This window comes from Prosopis cineraria, unplaced genomic scaffold (genome assembly GCF_029017545.1).
Source record: "Prosopis cineraria cultivar Desert tree isolate PC_DT_omini unplaced genomic scaffold, ASM2901754v1 PC6, whole genome shotgun sequence".
Lineage (NCBI taxonomy): Eukaryota > Viridiplantae > Streptophyta > Magnoliopsida > Fabales > Fabaceae > Prosopis > Prosopis cineraria.
In genome coordinates, this window is record NW_026555337.1 from 296,886 (window position 1) to 315,621 (window position 18,736).

The window sequence follows — 18,736 nt, forward strand, 5'->3', positions numbered from 1 at the left end:
CTTTAGGTTCAAATTTCAAATTTCAGAACACCAACTCCTTTAAACCTTTGACTTAAAATGGGATTCTCTCTGCCCTTAGTTTCTCTATCTCCTTCTCTTGCTGCATGTTAGATTTGGATCTCACCCCTTACCTTCATAATCTTAGACCAATGGTTAAGGTAGGAAATGGAATGCAGGACAAAAACTAATATCTAACAAAGATAATCAGATCTTCTTTGCAGCACAGTGATCAAGACAAAGAAGTTACCCAAACACCAAATGGCACGTCAAATCCTCTTTAAACAAATGCTAGCATCAAAGTGAAGCCTTTGATTAATACCACAAATGGTATATTCTAATTAATTCAGACGATATGATATTTTAAAGTAACCAACTATTATGATGATTTGTAAATGTACAGTAATTTCTACAAATGAAAAAAATCTAATGTCTTCTTTATTTGCAAATGTCTCTGATGCAAAGAACTTTAATTAATTCTTAAAAAATGACTCAAAAAGACTAATATAGTAGGAAACGTAATAAATAGATTTAAAGGTAAAACAATTGACTGTTGAATTCAAAGAACATCAAACGTACGTGTTCAAATGCACCACACACACATTTCTCTTAACTTAAAATTTATTTGCCCTAACATTTATTTGCCCTAACATTTTTCTTTACTTAAATAATGATATAAAATAAAATAAATTATAATTGCCTTTTTCATTACAGTTTTTTTTAATTTTTAGTTTAATATCACATGAAAACAAATTATGTCAAAATGAGCTTCTTTCACATTTGTATGACCTCAAACCTATATATGGCATTCAGACTAGTTTTTCCAAAGGAAAATTTTAGTGAGGGATTTTTGATCAAACATAATGAAAAAGAGAATACCTGAATTTTTGAAATTTTACTGAAGGACCAGTATGAAATTTTGTTCAAATTTATGATGAAAATGATAAAATTGCCCTCATTTAAATAAATGACATAAATAATTTGTTCATTCCCATGCAATATGTTGTTTATTTACTTATAGAATGTTATTTATTTCCCTACTTTACTTATTTATGCCCTGGAATGAAATCAAATGAAAGTGTAACTATAAACAACTGAAGTATGAAAATGAACAAAATTCCGTAAGTAAATGAACAACATACCATATAAGAATAAATAAGTTGTCTTATCATATAACCAACACTTGAAATGAAATCAAGTAAAACTAAGGTTATAAATAAGTGAAGTAGAGAAACAAATAATATTTTGTAAGTAAATGAATAACATATAGTATGAAAATGAACAAGTTATTTATATTATTCATTTAAATGAAACAATTTTATTATTTTTGTCATAAATTTAATAGAAATTCCGCACATATCCTTCCATGAAATTTTAAAAATTTCAGAGTCCAGTTTTACCTTTATGTTTGGTCTAAGATCCCTAAGTGAAATTTTCCCTTTTATAAAAGCAAGTTCAGCGCTTGGGGGTTGGGGGGTGGGGGAGCCAAGAATCTACATGGGACACTAGCAATTATTATGAACGGTGGGTCGAGTTTAGCAAATGCCGCTCTTTGACGCACTCTCTCTCGCGGTTCAACGGTCCAACTTTGACTGTCTTCCTCGTTCGGTTTCTGGCCTTCTTCAAATTCAGCACTTTGGCATGGCTTTCCCAAATCCTCCAAACCCTAGAAGCTTACCGCTGAAACTCTTAGGACCCAGCAATTCTTGATCAGTCACTTCCATTGTGAGATTATGAACCCCTACGTGATGGATTTGGCCCTGGATTTCCTAGTTCCGTCTCTGTGGGAGATCAAAGTTACAGTGGCCACCTCCATGTTTGTGATAATCATCTATTGGTTTTTCACGTACAGAACTGGAGACTTTGATGATCGAGTACTTGTTGACAATTCTGGGGATGCTTCTGACGACAAAGACAAGGTTATTTTCAGAAGTCGAGGATAACCTCGCAAGGTTCATTGATCGATTGATTGTTAGTGATAATGAAATATCAAGTTTTAATGGACCATCTCACTGAAATGTTCTTCTTGTCTTGAAACAACGCAAGATGTTTTTTTTTTTTTTTTTATCTATCTCTGATCGCCTTTGGACACATTTTTTCTCCGTTGCTATACTTCTTTTACTCTTAAGTTGGATTTTTCAAGAATCATAAACTCAAAGGTGAATTTTTTTTATGAATATGAATCATGGACTACCGAATCATTCATCCATTCGTTTCTCTAAGACAAATTCGTTGTAGAAGTTATGGCCGTAAGTAATCTTCGATAGTTCGTTTTCTGTTCTTACCACTCCAGACTGAAAATTCAGCTTGGTTGTATAGTTTGATTATTCATACTTTTGCTTTATTTGCTTCAACGAGTAATGTTTAACTCGTTGACATGCAGTTCTGCACTTATTTTGTAGATGGTCCAGTTTAAAGGCGATTCTCAGACCAATTCGGCATATTTGATTAAGGTATATCATTTTATTAGCAGTGTTCGGTCCTTGCTGTCAAGAAGAAGCATACCTGCTTCAAGGCTTACGTAATATTGCAAGGTACTATATATTGATTTGTCTGTCTTCTTAAATTCTGTATGCAGTTGGAACTTTTGGCTGCTAAGAATCTTGTTGGTGCAAATTTAAATGGTACATCAGATCCTTATGCTATCATCACGTGTGGCAACGAGAAGCGATTCAGGTTTAAATAACTATATGTATATTTTAGCAAATGTTCATGATATGGAACATGTTTATGCTGCTGTTAAGTTTGGCGGATTGAGTTTAGATTTATATTAGTAGATGTTTTCTTTAGAAGAAGAAATGTTTCCAAAAGTAGTTTCTATAGTAATACTTTTGGCATCTAATAAAGCAACGACGATAAGGGAGGGTATTTATAAAGAGTTTTGCGATGGAGAATTCATTTGAAAGGTTTTTGGCTGCTGTGATGTGGGTTTTAGCAGATATTGCAATTTTTTTTTTTGCTAGGCCTATGTTTGACTGATTTTGGATATTGTTTTATGTGACAAACTGGTTTGTGCAGAGAGTTTTTGATTATTTTTCCTGCTTGCTTGCTTGTTCAATTTGAGGCTTAAAATATTCTACCTTTATCAATCTTGTATTTTTTTTCTTTCCTTACAGCAAGCAATCGGTAGGTTACTTGTTCAATTTGTTATTTGTGATTGACTTTTATAAATTGACAGTTGACCTTACTGGGAGAAGCTGGAGAATTTGCTTTATAGATTAATACAATGCATGTTTATAATACATTACTAAATCCGAATGCACACAGCACTCATGTGGATCCATTAATGTATATGAAATTGCAGAAAGATGAATTACTAATTTGTTTTTTGTGGTATTAGAATTGATCTAAAAATATTTATATGCATAACAAGAGACTGATTGAAGCTTAACATGGTGGTTTATGTTCTTTCCAAGCCACTGGCACGTCTTCTTGGTTGTATATAGAATGAATTACATAGCTCATCTGGCCTAATAATCTGTTCTTCTATTATGCAGTTCCATGGTTCCTGGTTCAAGAAATCCTATGTGGGGTGAGGAGTTCAATTTCTCTGTTGATGAACTTCCTGTCCAGGTACCTCTGTAATCTATTTGATGTGAATTTGTAATCGATTTGATATGGAATAGGAGTACCAAGTGTTTGCAGCTGCTGCTGGGAGTTGCAGCTGTTGTGGGATTTATCTTCATCTGAGCAGATCTATATCAAATTTTACTGCTAAGCACAAAACAATTTTCATGATTATAGAACCTTTCTTCTTAGGACTTGTTCTATATATATATATATATATATATTTCCTCCCTTTCATTTTTTCTTCTTGTGAATGCACAAGTTTCCTGAATTGTTGCACTATTTCCATGGCCAATGAACTTTATTTGCCTCTTAACTATATACTTTTTACCTTTAATGGTACATATACTTTAGTCTTTTCATATTTGAATTGGTTTACATGTCATTGAAAATGTATTTCAAGGGCTCATTATTAGTTAAATTATTTCAATGGCTCATTATGTTTTGCCTTTAATATTTATTGAGTGAGAATGTGATTTAAGTTATTTGTTACTCAATGGAATTTGGGTTCCTTCTTCAATTACAAATAATAGATATTCTGAGGCTAATTGAAGTTGTCATTAAACGTGTGCACTAGTTTGTGTGTGTTAGACCATCTACCCTAACTAATAACCAAAAAAGGAGGTGTATTACATGCTTTCTTCATGCCAATAAATGCTAATCACTTGACAGATTGAATCTCTTATAATTGTTTTCTTGAAACTGACTTTTTTTCCTGCTGACATAGCAGATTAACATTACGATATATGATTGGGATATTATTTGGAAAAGTGCTGTTCTAGGTTCAGTGACTGTTCTGGTTGAAAGCGAAGGTCAAACTGGTGCAGTATGGTATACATTAGATAGCCCATCAGGGCAGGTAATACCAAATTTTTGAGTAACCTTCTTTCTTTAAGTAGGTTTTGGTAATTTCACCTCCTAACATTTTTATTGCCCTTCATACAGCATCACTAATATGTTCATTGATTTTTAGGTTTGCCTTCACATAAAAACAAGAAAGCTGTCCGCAAATTCTTCCAGGTGGGCCTCACTTTAAGATGCATATATATCCTGAGTTCAAAATTGATGACTGGACTGAATGTTAATGTGGTGATCATTATCATATCATATGTTCTAGTTCTAATATTTATGAATTGACTAATAGGATGAATGGCTTTGGCGGAGCCAACACTCGAAGAAGGATGCCTACTGAAAGGCAAGGCCCAACTGTCGTTCATCAAAAGCCAGGACCTCTTCAGACAATATTTAATCTTCTTCCGGATGAGGTTTCTGACATTATACTATTTGTTTAATTTTATTAAGGATTACTGATGTGAAATTTTTCCCTTTCTCTTTTCATCATAAGTCTTATGCACGAGTATATATGCACACCAATGTTGTCTCTTCTTGACCTGTAGTCATGTTTGTGAATCTAACAAGCTAGCTATCTATTTCAGGTTGTTGAACATAGTTACTCTTGTGCACTTGAGAGGTCATTTTTGTATCATGGTCGTATGTATGTCTCAGCATGGCATATTTGCTTCCATTCTAACGTGTTCTCTAAGCAAATGAAGGTCAGCTTATTCACGTGCTCTGTCTAAGATTAAATGAATATTATAATATGTTGTTGCTTTTAAAACAAGTGGGATAAAGGCTTGTTGTTATTGTTGCTGCTTATAAAACAAGTCTTGCTGGTTTATAACCAAGACATTGTTGGATTCTTTTTAAGACTTCTTTTCCAAAATAGTTTTTTAATTAAAATTGCTAAGATAGATATTAATCTTTAAGATGTTGATTAGGAAGAAAAGTCGTTCCACTAGTCAAAAAGTTAAAAGGGGTTAAGTTCTCTGTAAAAAATATCTTCGATTGGAAATGAAGAGAGAAAAATCCTGTGTGATTTCTCTGGCAGTATAATTTTATTCTCGTTTTGCTTTGTGCATCATATATTATGAGTATTGGGCATTGCTTGAATGTAGTTTAGGTGACTCTGGAGAAGATATTGCCGCATTGAAAACCCTGAGTCCAAGCAATCAGGATGGGTTGCCTGGGTCTACATTTTTCATTATTCTATAATAGGCAACCATTTCTCCTTTATCAATGCAGGCAATCTATTGCTTGTTTTTAATTACTGGAAGCTGGTGTTATGCAGTTTTTGTTTGCTATTAGAAACCATTTTGTGTTTTACTTAAATGAGTGTTTTCTTTTTTTAACATCTGCCAGGTGGTTGTTCCATTTGAGGATATAGATGAGGTACAATTTCTTTTTCAATTCTTTTCTTACTTTTGCTTCCCCATACATGTGAAACTTACATCCATTGGAATTAATTTGGTTTATGGAAGATCCGAAGGAGTCAGCATGCATTTATTAATCCTTCTATAACAATTATTCTTCGCATGGGTGCGGGTGGACATGGTGTACCTCCTTTGGGAAGTCCTGATGGTTAGTAATTAGTTCAAATTTTATGCCTTTAATATTTTTCTTGCACAATGAAGGATTGCTTATTATGCAATATGTTTAATTAAAATTTAGTCTAGATCTTTTGGCTTTGTGATGTAATATGCCATTTGTTTTAGTACGGGATTTTCTATCCTTTGTTGATGAATCTTCCTTTCACAATGATCGACATCTTGTTATGTTACTGGACATTTTATCGGAACCTTTCTTTCACATAATGTTTATTTAGAAGAGAATAGTTTGCAAAATATTTTTAGCGAATGGTTGCCTTTTCAGGTGATATGATTATTCTGTTAATAATGAGTCTTCATTTTGCTTCTTTGTTTCAGGTAGAGTAAGATACAAGTTTGCATCGTTTTGGAATAGGAATCATACATTTAGAAATTTACAACGTGCAGCAAAGATTTTCCGTGAAATGCTGGAAGCTGAGAAGAAGGTTACTCCTCCATTTGGTGTTCTTAATCTCTACAATAAAATTACTATTTTGGAGTATGAACACTTCTTTCTATTGCTGAACCTGAATGAGGTGCAGCTTGTTTTAAAAAGGATAAAAAAAACTCAGGTTCTTAAGTTTATATATTTAAGGTCCTTTTTCCAATCAGATTTGAAGTTGATTTTTTAAGCATCATCTATCTTATATCTAATTAAGACTAATTAGTGCTATCAATATTTTTTATTCATTTTCAAATTCAAAAAGTTTTCTCTTTTCAGAAAGTAGAAGAGGATTAAAACTAATAATCATACTCGTATGCCATGTTACATGGTTTGACAATGTACCTTCAGAAACTTGGCAATTTTATGCCCAATGCACTAATTTTGGCAAATTGTCCTTCTCAATTATTGAAATTAGTGGAACTACTTTTTGTTTAAAAAAAAAAAAAATCCGCTGCTCCGCTTGATGAATAGGTTTGTCTGTGACTGTTGATATGGATTAAATTTCCTTTGATAATCTTGAACATTGCAATTAATTATTTATTTTCTCTCACAACTATTGTTATTAGTTGAGTTTGAAGTACAGGTTCACCTGAAAGCATGACACAGTCACATTTTTTATGATTACTATTCCTGGTAGGCAAGATGATTCAATATGTAAAATGAGAATAGAGTTAGACCTTTAAACGCAATAAAGTTGGAATATGGACTAAGTTGAGAACCGTTCCCTACATGCATAATTGAATTTATGACTTTTTACCCTAAAAATATTGAATTTGTGATTGTTGAAGAAGCTTCTGGTACTCTGTTCAATAAAAATTGTTTTTTTTTTAAATATTACAGTTCTATTATAAATAGCCATTAATTGCAGTCACCGATCAACATGGAGCTAAAACAAAGAGTACAAATGATAGAGATGGACAGGGAATTTAAACCGGATAGATTAAAACAAAATGTGTTTTATATGGATTCTGAATTGATTGGATATTTCATGTGATTATTTTGCCATTTTATAGGAAAATGCAGAGTCAGAGTTGCGTGCACATAGCAGTTCTGTTAGGGGAAATAAGACACCAGATAAGGTTCCTGAAGGAAGCATAGGAAAAACTGGAAAATCTCAACCTTTTGTCAAAGAAGAGGCTTTAGTTGGTATATATAATGTAAGCAATTTTCCCCTTTACCTCCAAGAATTTGCTTGTCATTGTAAACAACAGTATATAATTGAGATGCTTCTCCAGGATGTTTTCCCTTCCAAGGCTGAGCAGTTCTTTAACTTGTTATTTGACAATGATTCAAAATTTACGAGCGAGTATCGTTCAGTACGAAAGGATACTAATCTAGTGGTGAGTTTTTCTAGATTGCTTATTGTGGACCTTTTTGAAGTTTGAACATTGTTGATTACAGTTATGACAGACATCAAAGCTGAAGTAAAATACTTATTAGAAACTTAGCTTGTATGTGGTGTATGACTGTCATTGGTTGCATGCTATCTAACTAGAGCTGGTCTGAGAATGACAGAACCTATAGGTCCTCTTCCTGTAAAAGGCAAGGTTAGATGCAGAATATAAATCATTTGCGCTCAAGAATATTTTAAATATTAGCATCATTCTGATGCACGCTAGATAATCTCTTATGTTACAAACCCATATTTATCTGACTGAGATTCACGGTAATTTTGAGTAGAATTCAAACTCATGTGAGAAAGATATTCTTAGATACTTGTAATGAACTCACTCCTTTAGTATGTGTATTAACTTTTAGGGATTATGAAAGCATTCTTGCTTGTGTGAATATCAGAAAATTTAATATTTTGGACTTTATTCTGTTACTGGAAATAAAACATTTATGACCATGCAAGTAACAAAGCTGCAAGAATTTATATTTCTGGTAACGTACTCCAGATTTTGTCACTGGAAGCTTGTAATGTGGGCAGAAGACATGAAAGTTTATGTTCTAAATTTTGTGTTGGACAAATGATAGAAGCTGAATTTTTTGGAGGGAGAAAAACGTATCGTTTATTCAATACAGATCATGGTACATATAGGAGAGCCTAGGTTTAGGTGCATCCCAGCTACTCCCTAGAATCTTGCCTAAAATCATGGCACTAAATAAAAGATAATGAAAAACAGAATAGATGTCTGATCTGTCTGAAAATAAGGGGGAGAAAATATATGGAATTAAATGACAAATAATATCAGAAAATCAACTCTAATTAATGCCTGAAATGTTGTCAATATCCAAGCTTGCAATTTCAGGCTTCTGCTAGGGAGATGGGGCTGAGGGTTTAATCTTGGTTAATGAGGAAATGGGTTTGGGGTTTTGGTGGCAACAGGAGAAAATTTGCCTGTATTTGGTTAAAATGATGGCATTATTTAAGGATATGACCCTGAAAAGACGTATAAGAGCAAGAGGCAATGGATCAAGTCTTGTTACATCAAAGCAGTTAGTGTCTTGAATCTAGCTAATTTCTTATGACACTAGTAAAATTTTCCTTACCATTTTCAAGCCAACCTGTTCATGACGTATTTCTGGAACCAGTCATGGTTTGTACACCTTCCCTTCATAAGTATAGTATGATGCCAAAGCAGCTTTATCCTGAGGAAGACTCAAGTCACTGCTCATCTAATTTGTGATCACTTTCATCAATGTGTTTTCTCTCATTAATGCTAACTATTTTTTGCATGTTTGTGAGGTTGCCTGGCAGCTTTTGCATTAGCTTATCAGAATTTTCGAGCAGCTGGGATCTTTTGTTTTTGTTTTTGTTTTTGGCCAACCATTGATAATGGGTTGGTTTGCCCTGTTCAGGATTTTTTTTTTTCCAGTGGGATGAAGGAGGTATTTTAAGGTCCTTTGGAAGTGCGATTTCATTGCGTGGTTTTCCGGCTTGTGGGTGGAACTTAATGCCGGAGTTTCAACTCGGCATTTTCTTTCATCGCATCTCTTGTGCAATTGGGGGAGCTTTCCTAAGTAAATGTTTTCTACTTGGTTACTGATAGGGTCCGTTATTTTCCTAAGACACATTAGAGGAAGTCAAAGGGAAAGAATAACTCTAGTGGAAATACTTGAACTAGTCTAGAAGTTTATCCTTCAGTCCATAGCTGTAAGGAACAGTAGTTTGTGATCTTTTATAATGATTAGGATCTTTTGGGTAGTATGGGCTGTGTGTCAGCCAGACTAAAGGTATTAGTAGTCTTTTGCTTAGGAAGGGAGGGCCAAGAAGAATGATAATGGAATAGTGAGGAGAGACTAGCCTCTCGAATGCCAATGGGAGTGAGACTCTTATCTTGAAGCTTGTAATTTGTGTTACTGGAGTGTTTTGTCATCTTTTAGAGGAAATAGGGTTTTGGGCCAGAATCAGAGTCTCCTTGTAAATCTGATTCGGTTTATTCATCTCCTTAATATCAAAACCTAAGTATTTTCCTCTCATTTATTGCTGTTGCTGTCTTATTTATTGCTCTTTGCTGTGATTCTGGCTTGGGACACATTAGTTACCTTTGTTCTGCTGTTCTGATTCTCCGAGAGAATTTCTTATCTTCCTTTGATGTTTGTTATCTTCTTGTACTTGATAAATTTTTCTGTCCTAGAAAATGAAAAGTGTAAAGTTGTTAAGCTTGGTATTTGTGCATGAATTGGAAGTTTTACGGTGTTGTTATCAAGTGCTTTTTGATTTTTTTTTATGGTTTGTAATTTGTACATTGTTGATCGCTATTACTTTTTAGTTCTTTCTAACCTGACTTGATTTCTTTCACCATAGTTGATAACTTAGAACATAGAATAACATAGTTGCTCGTGCAATATAATTGCTGTTCTTGCTTGATTAGGAAATGACCTTGTTGAATCTTGATTTATGTGTGAAGAAGACTATTTGTTGGTTACTGTAAAAATGCTTTTTTGCAGTGGGCTGATTTGAAGAATGGGTGCTGTTAGAACATAATTGTCATATTACTGAGTTCTGGCCAAATTAATTGCCATGTCATGCTTAAACATTATGCATGTGTTTGGATGTAAAATTTTGACAAGCAAGTAATCCTTAATTGAGGTTTTATTTCGCTTTGCTTACACTGTATCCAGATGGGACAGTGGCATACAGCAGATGAATATGATGGTCAAGTGAGAGAGATAACCTTCAGATCTCTTTGTAACAGTCCTATGTGCCCTCCAGACACTGCCATGACAGAGTGGCAACATGTTGTTTTATCGCCAGACAAGCAAAAATTGGTGCGATTGCTTTCATCTTGTTATGGTGATGTCCACAAAAAAGGGGATAATAATGACCATGTTGTTAATACCTTCTGCGTTCGATTCTAATTACTTTAACTATGAAAATCCTTTTCTGCTTTTCCCTCCTATATCTCTCATATTCCTTTATTTCTTGCCATTTCCAATTTCTAAAGCAATGTTGCCTATTTGTGTAGGTGTTTGAAACCGTCCAACAGGCACATGATGTACCATTTGGGTCCTACTTTGAGGTATAGAATACTTTGGACATCTTAGGTTAAGATTCAATTGTTATTGCTAATTTTTTATGTCTCCGATTTTTTTTCCCCAAAAAGATTATTTTTCACAACTGACATCTGTTTAAGATTGGTCAATTTTTATATGATTTTGTTAGTTACTTATTCTTTCTTTTATAAAGATATGTGGCTCTTGCATGTATGTCTGGTCTAGAAAACTCTATCAGCATCAGTGAAGGGATGCTAATATGATCCATTATGAAAATATAGCATTTTACAATCTTGGTGAATAGTATAGTTTTGAAACTATGAAAGAGCGAAGGACAGGGAGAAAAGGAGGTGCCTAAACAAAAATATTACTGATGAAAGACTCCTATAGTGTTTATGTAAAATTGGCCCTTTAATTTAATGATCAAATTCTATGGAAGAACTATTTAGCGCAGAAAATGATGTGTTGTTTTGGTTGTCTTTAAAGATTTTTCCAATGTCTTTTCATTTTATATAGATTTCAGGAAGTCTTTGTGCACCTTTATCTCGACTTATTTTATTTTGTTTGATATACAATAATTTGCTTCATAGAATAGGTGATGTCAAGTTCTCTGTGTCAACCAGGTGCATTGTAAATGGAGTTTGGAGACAATTGACGAAAGTTCAAGTATGTTGGACATAAAAGTTGGTAAGTTTGGAATGAAGCTGATGCCTGATTAATTTTTTACCCATCCCTAAAGCATGTCTTAGGTGGTGTAGTCCCCTGCTAATGAAAAAGTTAAATCAAGTCAACAAGGCTTTTGAAAAGAGGAAGAAGGAAAGAAATAAGGCCTTTTACTAATTTTCTCTTTGTTGTTTCTATTTATTGCGCATTAATTAGATTTCCATCAGATATTCTTTCTATAGTGTCTCATTTATTATTATTTTTTTAAAAAAGTTCTAGATAGCCTGCCTCTAGCCCATTAGATACAAGGGACGTTAATCACTATCAAAGATGTGTCAAACACGTAGCATTTACGGTGTTGAATGAAGCGTCACCCATCCCAATTCTATGGGAGAAAATAATCAACCATAACTCTGAAGTTGCCGGACAACTAATTTTTCACTTGCCGTGCAAAGATTTGTCATTTGTCTAGCATCGCGAAACAATCAAATTCAGTACAGATGATATAGAGAAGAAAAATATTTATCCAAGAAACAAAAAACGACAATGAAGGCTTGGTTTATCTTTAACCAGAAGCCACTCACCAAATAACAGCAGAAATTGTTGTGTATGAGATACGCCAAGTTATATTTTTGTTTATCCAAACCTTCTGTTCAATAATTGGCTTGAAACTCAATTCCCAGGACTAGAAGCTGAATAAAATTTACAGGATGAACTTTCTTTCTCGTCATGAAGTTGGATGTTGTGTTGATATTTAAAAGTTTAGTGTTACTAGGCACAAGGTTCTCTTTGAAGCCAAGAAAATGGAGCAATCTTCTTTAAGAATTACAGCGGGGTATAACTGCAAGCAGTTGTGGATTTGACGTAGTTATCCAGGCGATTTTATGCTTCCTGTGGAAATAACGTGTTTTATATTTCACACTGTTTATGTTTAGTTTATTTCAAATCTTTTTGAATCGGGCTAGAATTCCGAGCCTTGACGGGAGCAAAATGAAAGGCTTTGAATGAAATCTGCCATCATCTCCCTGCCCCGTTATGCTATCATTTACGTTTGTTTCATTTAGTTAGGAATATATTTCATTAAGTGAGGAATCAAGTTAGGTCAATGTTTTCTGCAGGTGCGCACTTTAAGAAATGGTGTGTGATGCAATCTAAAATCAAGGCAGGGGCAGTCAATGAGGTTGGTTGACTTCTGATTGATGAATTTGCTGCATATTTAGTTTTCGATTTGCCAAATTGTCTTTCAAAACAGTAAAAGCAACTCCTACTTGCGTTTCCCCAAGTGACTTTTTCACGACTTTTAAGTTTTGTGGATGAGCTTTCCCAAAAAAAAAAAAAAAAAGCTTATCTATCCAAACATCAATTTAGTGTGGAATTTAGTTTACGAAAAGGACTTTTGGAGTACCAAATGTGGTATCCAAGCGCCTCCTAATGTTCGAGTTGATTTCATCAGTTTTCAGCAATACCTACAGATATTCAAAATATTATGGTTACTCAATGCAGTACAAGAAAGAAGTTGATGTGATGTTAGAAGTTGCCCGATCTTATGTAAAGAACAACGCTTCTGGTGGTGAGACTGACACCGCGGTCTCAGACAGCTCCTAAAGTTTCTGGCTACTTAATACCAGGATTTCTTTCTCTGCGTATGACGGCTTCTTTGTTTCCTTTTTTTTTTTTTAATTCTTTTGATTTCCAGAGCCACAAAAGTAAATATGGTGGCAATTGGTTTTTGTCCGTCTATCTCCTTCAATACTCTTAGGATGTCATCACAAAAGATTCTGGTGTTACCACGTAGCTTCTTGAACGCTTCTATGAAAGTGAAATTTTTACATCGTTTTGGTGGTTGTATTGTATCATGCGCTTCAATATAGCACTATTTTTCAAGGTTGGCAATATGGTGTTGTGATGTCTTCTTTGATATTATCAGGATAAAAAACATGAGACACAAGACATCATTATAATAATTAGGGGTAATTTTTTATATAAAATTATTATAATTCAAGGATTAGAATTAATTTAAAAGATTGGAATCTTGAGAAACTCTAAAAAAAACGTTTGAGTTCAAACTATAATTTAAAATTAATTAAGTAAAGTAGTGGAAGCATAAAAATCAAATAATATTATAAATAAGCATTAAAAAGGGCATTACAAAAAGCTTAGAGCTCTTGCTATGTAATGCATTGTGGCACGCATACTTTGTGCTACGGCACACTCCTGTTGTCATAACAACACTTCGGGACTAACTTTTGTAGTGTGTTAATTCATAGTTCGATGTTCAGCGTTTACACGTAGCTCATTGAACCTTTTAACTATTGACATTGATTTCACATTCATACACTTAATCATTCAAAGATTGGACACCTATATACAATTTAGTCCACTTTCAATTCAAAACCACAATATGGGTGTCCAAATCTACCAACTTAGTGCCAATAGTTTTGGAACCACTTGCACCAACTCAAATAAACCAAACAAAATCTGATAAACCAACCAGACAATAACAATAGCATTCTAGAGGCAAATTGACTATTAAAACCCAAATTCATTATGATTTTAGGGGTAACAATAATTCTTATTAAACGTCATTTTTGGCCATTCCAACATATAAACATCACAAATACATCATCCTAGGCCAAAATATTCACAATTACACTAATTCTCATGCAAAACTAAAAGATAGAGTGAGAGAACAATATAAACACAATTCTCTCAATTCTTCATAGCATCTTCCTTCTCTTTGTTCCCATCAAAGTCTTACTTGTAAAATATAATCACGAGTGAGTCAAGGACTCAATAATCAAATTATTTGAACAAATCACTCATGTGTGAGAACAGCTAGTAAGTATGTAAAGTGGCATTTAAACATATACTATATTTGTCAAGTTTACATACACACACATGGCTGTACAATAATGATATACGTGATCAACACACTGCCTTTTATCCTCCTTATTTTCTCAGACTGAATCTGTAGACTGACAATTCAATAAAATCAAATCCATATAACTAGATTGGCTTAAGCTCACCAATCATGAGAGGCAGCCCCAGCCAAAGTTGCCTTCACCCACTATAAACCATAGATTTTCCCTTTTCACAAATACTTGGAGTGTCATATGTCCAATTTATCTTAAATAATACTAGGACTTTCAAACAATAATAAAATTGTGCGTTGAGACCTCCACAGTGCTAGTGCACTATATAAATTTTCAAACAATATTCGCAAACAACATTAGGATGAACTCACACCTTCTCACAATAATTATACCAAACATTATGCTCAACAATTAATACATAGCCACACATATAATTTATTTTTAAACAATCATTTTCATATTGAATCATACACTTTCACATATACATATACCTATACATAGGATTGAGTATAAAACTTTTAAAAATCACATTTGCAAATATACATTTCACTTCACATAGAGTTTCTAAATTTATAATCATTTTCACTAATAGTATTCCAATTTCAAAATAGTTGAATAAATTTTTACAACATCATACAACCATTCAAACACGCAAATAATAAGTTTAGATTATTCAATTACATCAATCCTTTTATCACAAAAAGGGTTACTGTGGTCAATTACCAACTCCGCCAGTGTCCACTCGCATAATGGGGCACGATCAATATTTAATTTACAAAATTAAATATTTAATCATCAATTCTCACTCTAATTAATCTCCTTTTTAGTCTAATTTTGGGCTATAATACCATCAACACTTTCAATACATTCCATTAATCCTATTTAATATCCAAACACACTAATAACACCAATCATTTACCTACATTATTTCAAAACTCCTAAATTTTACTTATGGCCATCCAAACTCTAACTAAAAAATTTAAATTACTACAAAATCCATAAATCTAGGTTTGGAAGCTTGATTTAACTCTCCAAGACCTTAATTAAACTAATAGGTTCAGTCAAAACTTAAGAAAATATAAAATCAAGTCTCAAACACACCAAAAACAATAAAAACTTTACATAGAGGGAGAGGGAGAGGTATAAGAAGCTTACCAAAGTGGATTCCCAACTCTCAATGCCTCCAAAACCATCCAAGAATGAAGCCCTAGTGTAACACTCTCAAAAATACAAACTAATTTTTCACAAATTATTAAAACTATTATCATGATAGAAAATTTTCTTACCATGATACATCCAAGACATAACATAAGTCTTAAAATATCCAAAAAGGCAATTAAAACCATGAGAGACAGACATAATTTTCATGGCATGATATTCAAATTAGATCATAAATCAAGAGGGACAGACATAATCCTCTTGGTCATATAAATACTTTTAATAAAAAAAATTAGAGTTTACATGCTTCACAAAGAAGATATGTACTAAGTTGACACAATATATATTGTATAATCTAAAATAAGAGGCAACGTAAAAGATGGTGTCTCATACACCAAAATTATGCCTCTGGTGCTTTCTCGGCCGGACTCGCTCCTGTAAAAATGTTAACCACGGGGAATGAGACTTAAATGTCCCAGTAACCAAAAATTAATATGTAATAATACATGCGGTTGTAACTAATCATGCGATTGCTAAGTAGGCACACAAAACATTTAACCGAATAATATTTTCAAACAAACCGAACAAGTATTTAATTTGCATGACTGCACCTTATATCCTTCTTTCGCCATGCTCGAACGTTAAATCACCCGACCAAAGGTGAGTTGGACCAAGCGACACGCCATTCATTGGGTTCAATGAGGACTTACCACGTGGTAATAATTAACCGAACAAAAATTTCCATTAACACCATATATTAAAATACCTTGACAAGTCATGCATCATTCAAATATCCAAATAAGAATATATCCAAACAATAATATCTCATCATGATAAACAAAAATAAATTTTTGACCCACTTGGCAATAAATTCAAACAAGTATATAACAATATTTATTTTTAATAATTCATAATTTTTCCAAACAACAAAATAACACATAACCATTCACAAACGCACTCATCACAACACATTAATAATGGTTACCTTGTATCTTGAATAACAAGTTCCCCTTCACAACTCCTCTTTCACCATTATCTTTGTTAACACAATCTACATATTTATTTCATAATATTATATATTAATTTTATATTAAAATAAATAGCTCTAATTTAAAGAGTTAGAAAGTCTTAGATCTATAATCCATATTAACACTAATTTAAGATTTATGCCTCATTTAACTTCCCAAATTCTTTTCTAAAATTTTCATACCTTAATAAATCATATTTAAGCCTCAAATCACCTTTCTATAACCTTAAAAATACCTATTCATACTTAAATAAATATTTAATAATCAGAGGTTCATCCCTACATCTCAGATTCCACATAAATTCAACCGTATAGATCTAAATTTTAACTCAAAAATTCTTAAACATGAGTTTCAACCTCAAGAAAATATTCTATAATATTTATTATATCCCTAAGAGTTTTAACCTATATTTTTAATCCATCATATCATCAGATTAACTATCTTATAGAAAAATCCTAATCAGAATATTTACTCTATCCTACAAAATAATCATATCACTAGAAAGCTAATATTATTTAGAAAATAACTATAAAATTAATTTTATAATTAAATAAATTTTTAAATGCTAATTTAAACAGGAAAGTTAGAACATACCTAAAGAAAAAGAAGATAATCCCCCTTGTGAGAAAACGCCGAGCAATGTGAGAGGAAGAGAGAAAAATAATATAAAAATAGGATTGTGGGTCCCAAAATTATATTAAAAAAACTATAGGTTTAAATTTAATTATTCAAACCTTTGGGCCATTACTTATAATTTTCACAAATTACATCTTGGATCCTTAGTTGTAATTTTCACAAATTACATAAACTTTTCCTTTTCTTCCTTCTTCTGCTCCTCCTCGCCTGTGCCTCCTCCTTTTATATGTGAGGAGGCACCTCACCTTCCCACATCTAATCGATATGGGACTTCTACAGTGCCTCTCTCTTTTTTTTTTTACTTCAACCTTTTTTTTTTACTTTTTTTTAACTCACTCACACATAAATTTTTTTATTTTAAATCTTAAAATTATATCTTAACAAAATATTTTTTATATAATTTTAAACTTAAGTTTTTAATTCATAATTAAATTTCTAACCATATTATTATTTCTGAATAATCTCAAATAATATAAATTTTTATTATTATTATTTTTTTTAAAATCAGGATGTTACACCTAGCAACCCCAAGCTTCAGTCCCATTGCCCTACTGCATTTTCTCTCTTTTCTCTCTTCTACTTCAGACGCAAACACGTATCTAATACAAACAAAATTTTGTGTATCTACCGTGGCAAATGGCATAGAGAGACTCAGGCATGTTTGTCTCTCTATGTTATGGTTCTCTCAAACTCTAATCTAACCTTCTTCTAAGGCTGTCTAACAATTCAAAAATTAAATTAGTCATCCAAAAACATTATTAATTCATAATTCTCTTATCTTAACAAATTTATCCTTCTTAAACACTTAAAATTTCAAAATTTGAAATCTAAGATGTTACAGGTATCACAACTTAATTTAGTTGTTATAATTAATTTCTTATTAGGCCTTTAATTAATCTTGGACTTATTTGTAATTGTTCTTATTTCATCTCATGACCAGCTAAACCATCTATATGTAATTTTTACAAAATGTATAATTCCAATATGTATACCTTATCCAGTGACGAAAGTAGAGTGGCTAAGGAGGGGTTCTTGGCCCCTAGGAATCATATAGCCTTTGGTAAAATATTACCCTTTTTGCATTTGTAAAATAGTCTAACTTGAATCCTCACCCCACCCCACCAAAATTCATCATTTTATTTTCAATCCCCCCCCCCCCAAAAAAAAAAAGAAAAAAAAACCATCGAGTTCTGGTTACGTTCCCATGTCTATCCAAAATATATGCTTAATTTTTAGGTTGCTTTCTCCTTACCAGATCCTAGAATTTCACATGAGCATTTACTAAAAATGAGATAAAATTTTAGCAATAATATTGCACTCCAGAATATGTGCAGACAGACATTCAAACTCATGCAAATTGATCACCAGTTTTATTTAAAATAGATTTGGCATATTCGATTTTCTTTTGACTAGGAGCAGTCTTGCTCAACTCCATTTTAATGAGAAGGCAACCAACTGAACCTCCTCTTCGTGGGGAACTCAACTTCGATTTAATTAGAAGGAGTC

General features: G+C 32.8%; 1 protein-coding gene across 5 annotated transcripts; it reads left to right on the plus strand.

The window, feature by feature from the left end:
• Nucleotides 1–1,478: 1,478 nt before the first annotated feature.
• LOC129312931 (BAG-associated GRAM protein 1) lies at nt 1,479–13,428 on the plus strand. Of its 5 annotated transcripts, none has more exons than XM_054955728.1 (18): nt 1,479–1,916; nt 2,381–2,450; nt 2,576–2,673; nt 3,495–3,570; nt 4,295–4,423; nt 4,538–4,584; nt 4,709–4,829; nt 5,001–5,117; nt 5,764–5,793; nt 5,883–5,982; nt 6,327–6,433; nt 7,446–7,589; nt 7,668–7,772; nt 10,501–10,647; nt 10,845–10,898; nt 11,496–11,559; nt 12,654–12,715; nt 13,039–13,428. In XM_054955728.1, exons 2-18 carry the CDS (start codon nt 2,400–2,402, stop codon nt 13,138–13,140), a joined length of 1,554 nt encoding a protein of 517 aa, XP_054811703.1. In that variant the 5' UTR covers nt 1,479–1,916; nt 2,381–2,399; the 3' UTR covers nt 13,141–13,428. The 5 variants fall into 5 exon arrangements, with proteins under 5 accessions (XP_054811703.1, XP_054811706.1, XP_054811701.1 ...); XM_054955731.1 differs by having other exon boundaries at nt 4,336–4,423; XM_054955726.1 differs by having other exon boundaries at nt 2,400–2,450.
• Nucleotides 13,429–18,736: the final 5,308 nt, after the last annotated feature.

Coding starts and splice junctions, on each gene's coding strand:
- LOC129312931 (XM_054955726.1), top strand. CDS start 1,731: ATGAACCCCTACGTGATGGATTTGGCCCTGGATTTCCTAGTTCCGTCT. Junction 5,118..5,763: donor TGTTCTCTAAGCAAATGAAG/GTCAGCTTATTC, acceptor AACATCTGCCAG/GTGGTTGTTCCATTTGAGGA. Junction 5,983..6,326: donor TCCTTTGGGAAGTCCTGATG/GTTAGTAATTAG, acceptor TCTTTGTTTCAG/GTAGAGTAAGATACAAGTTT.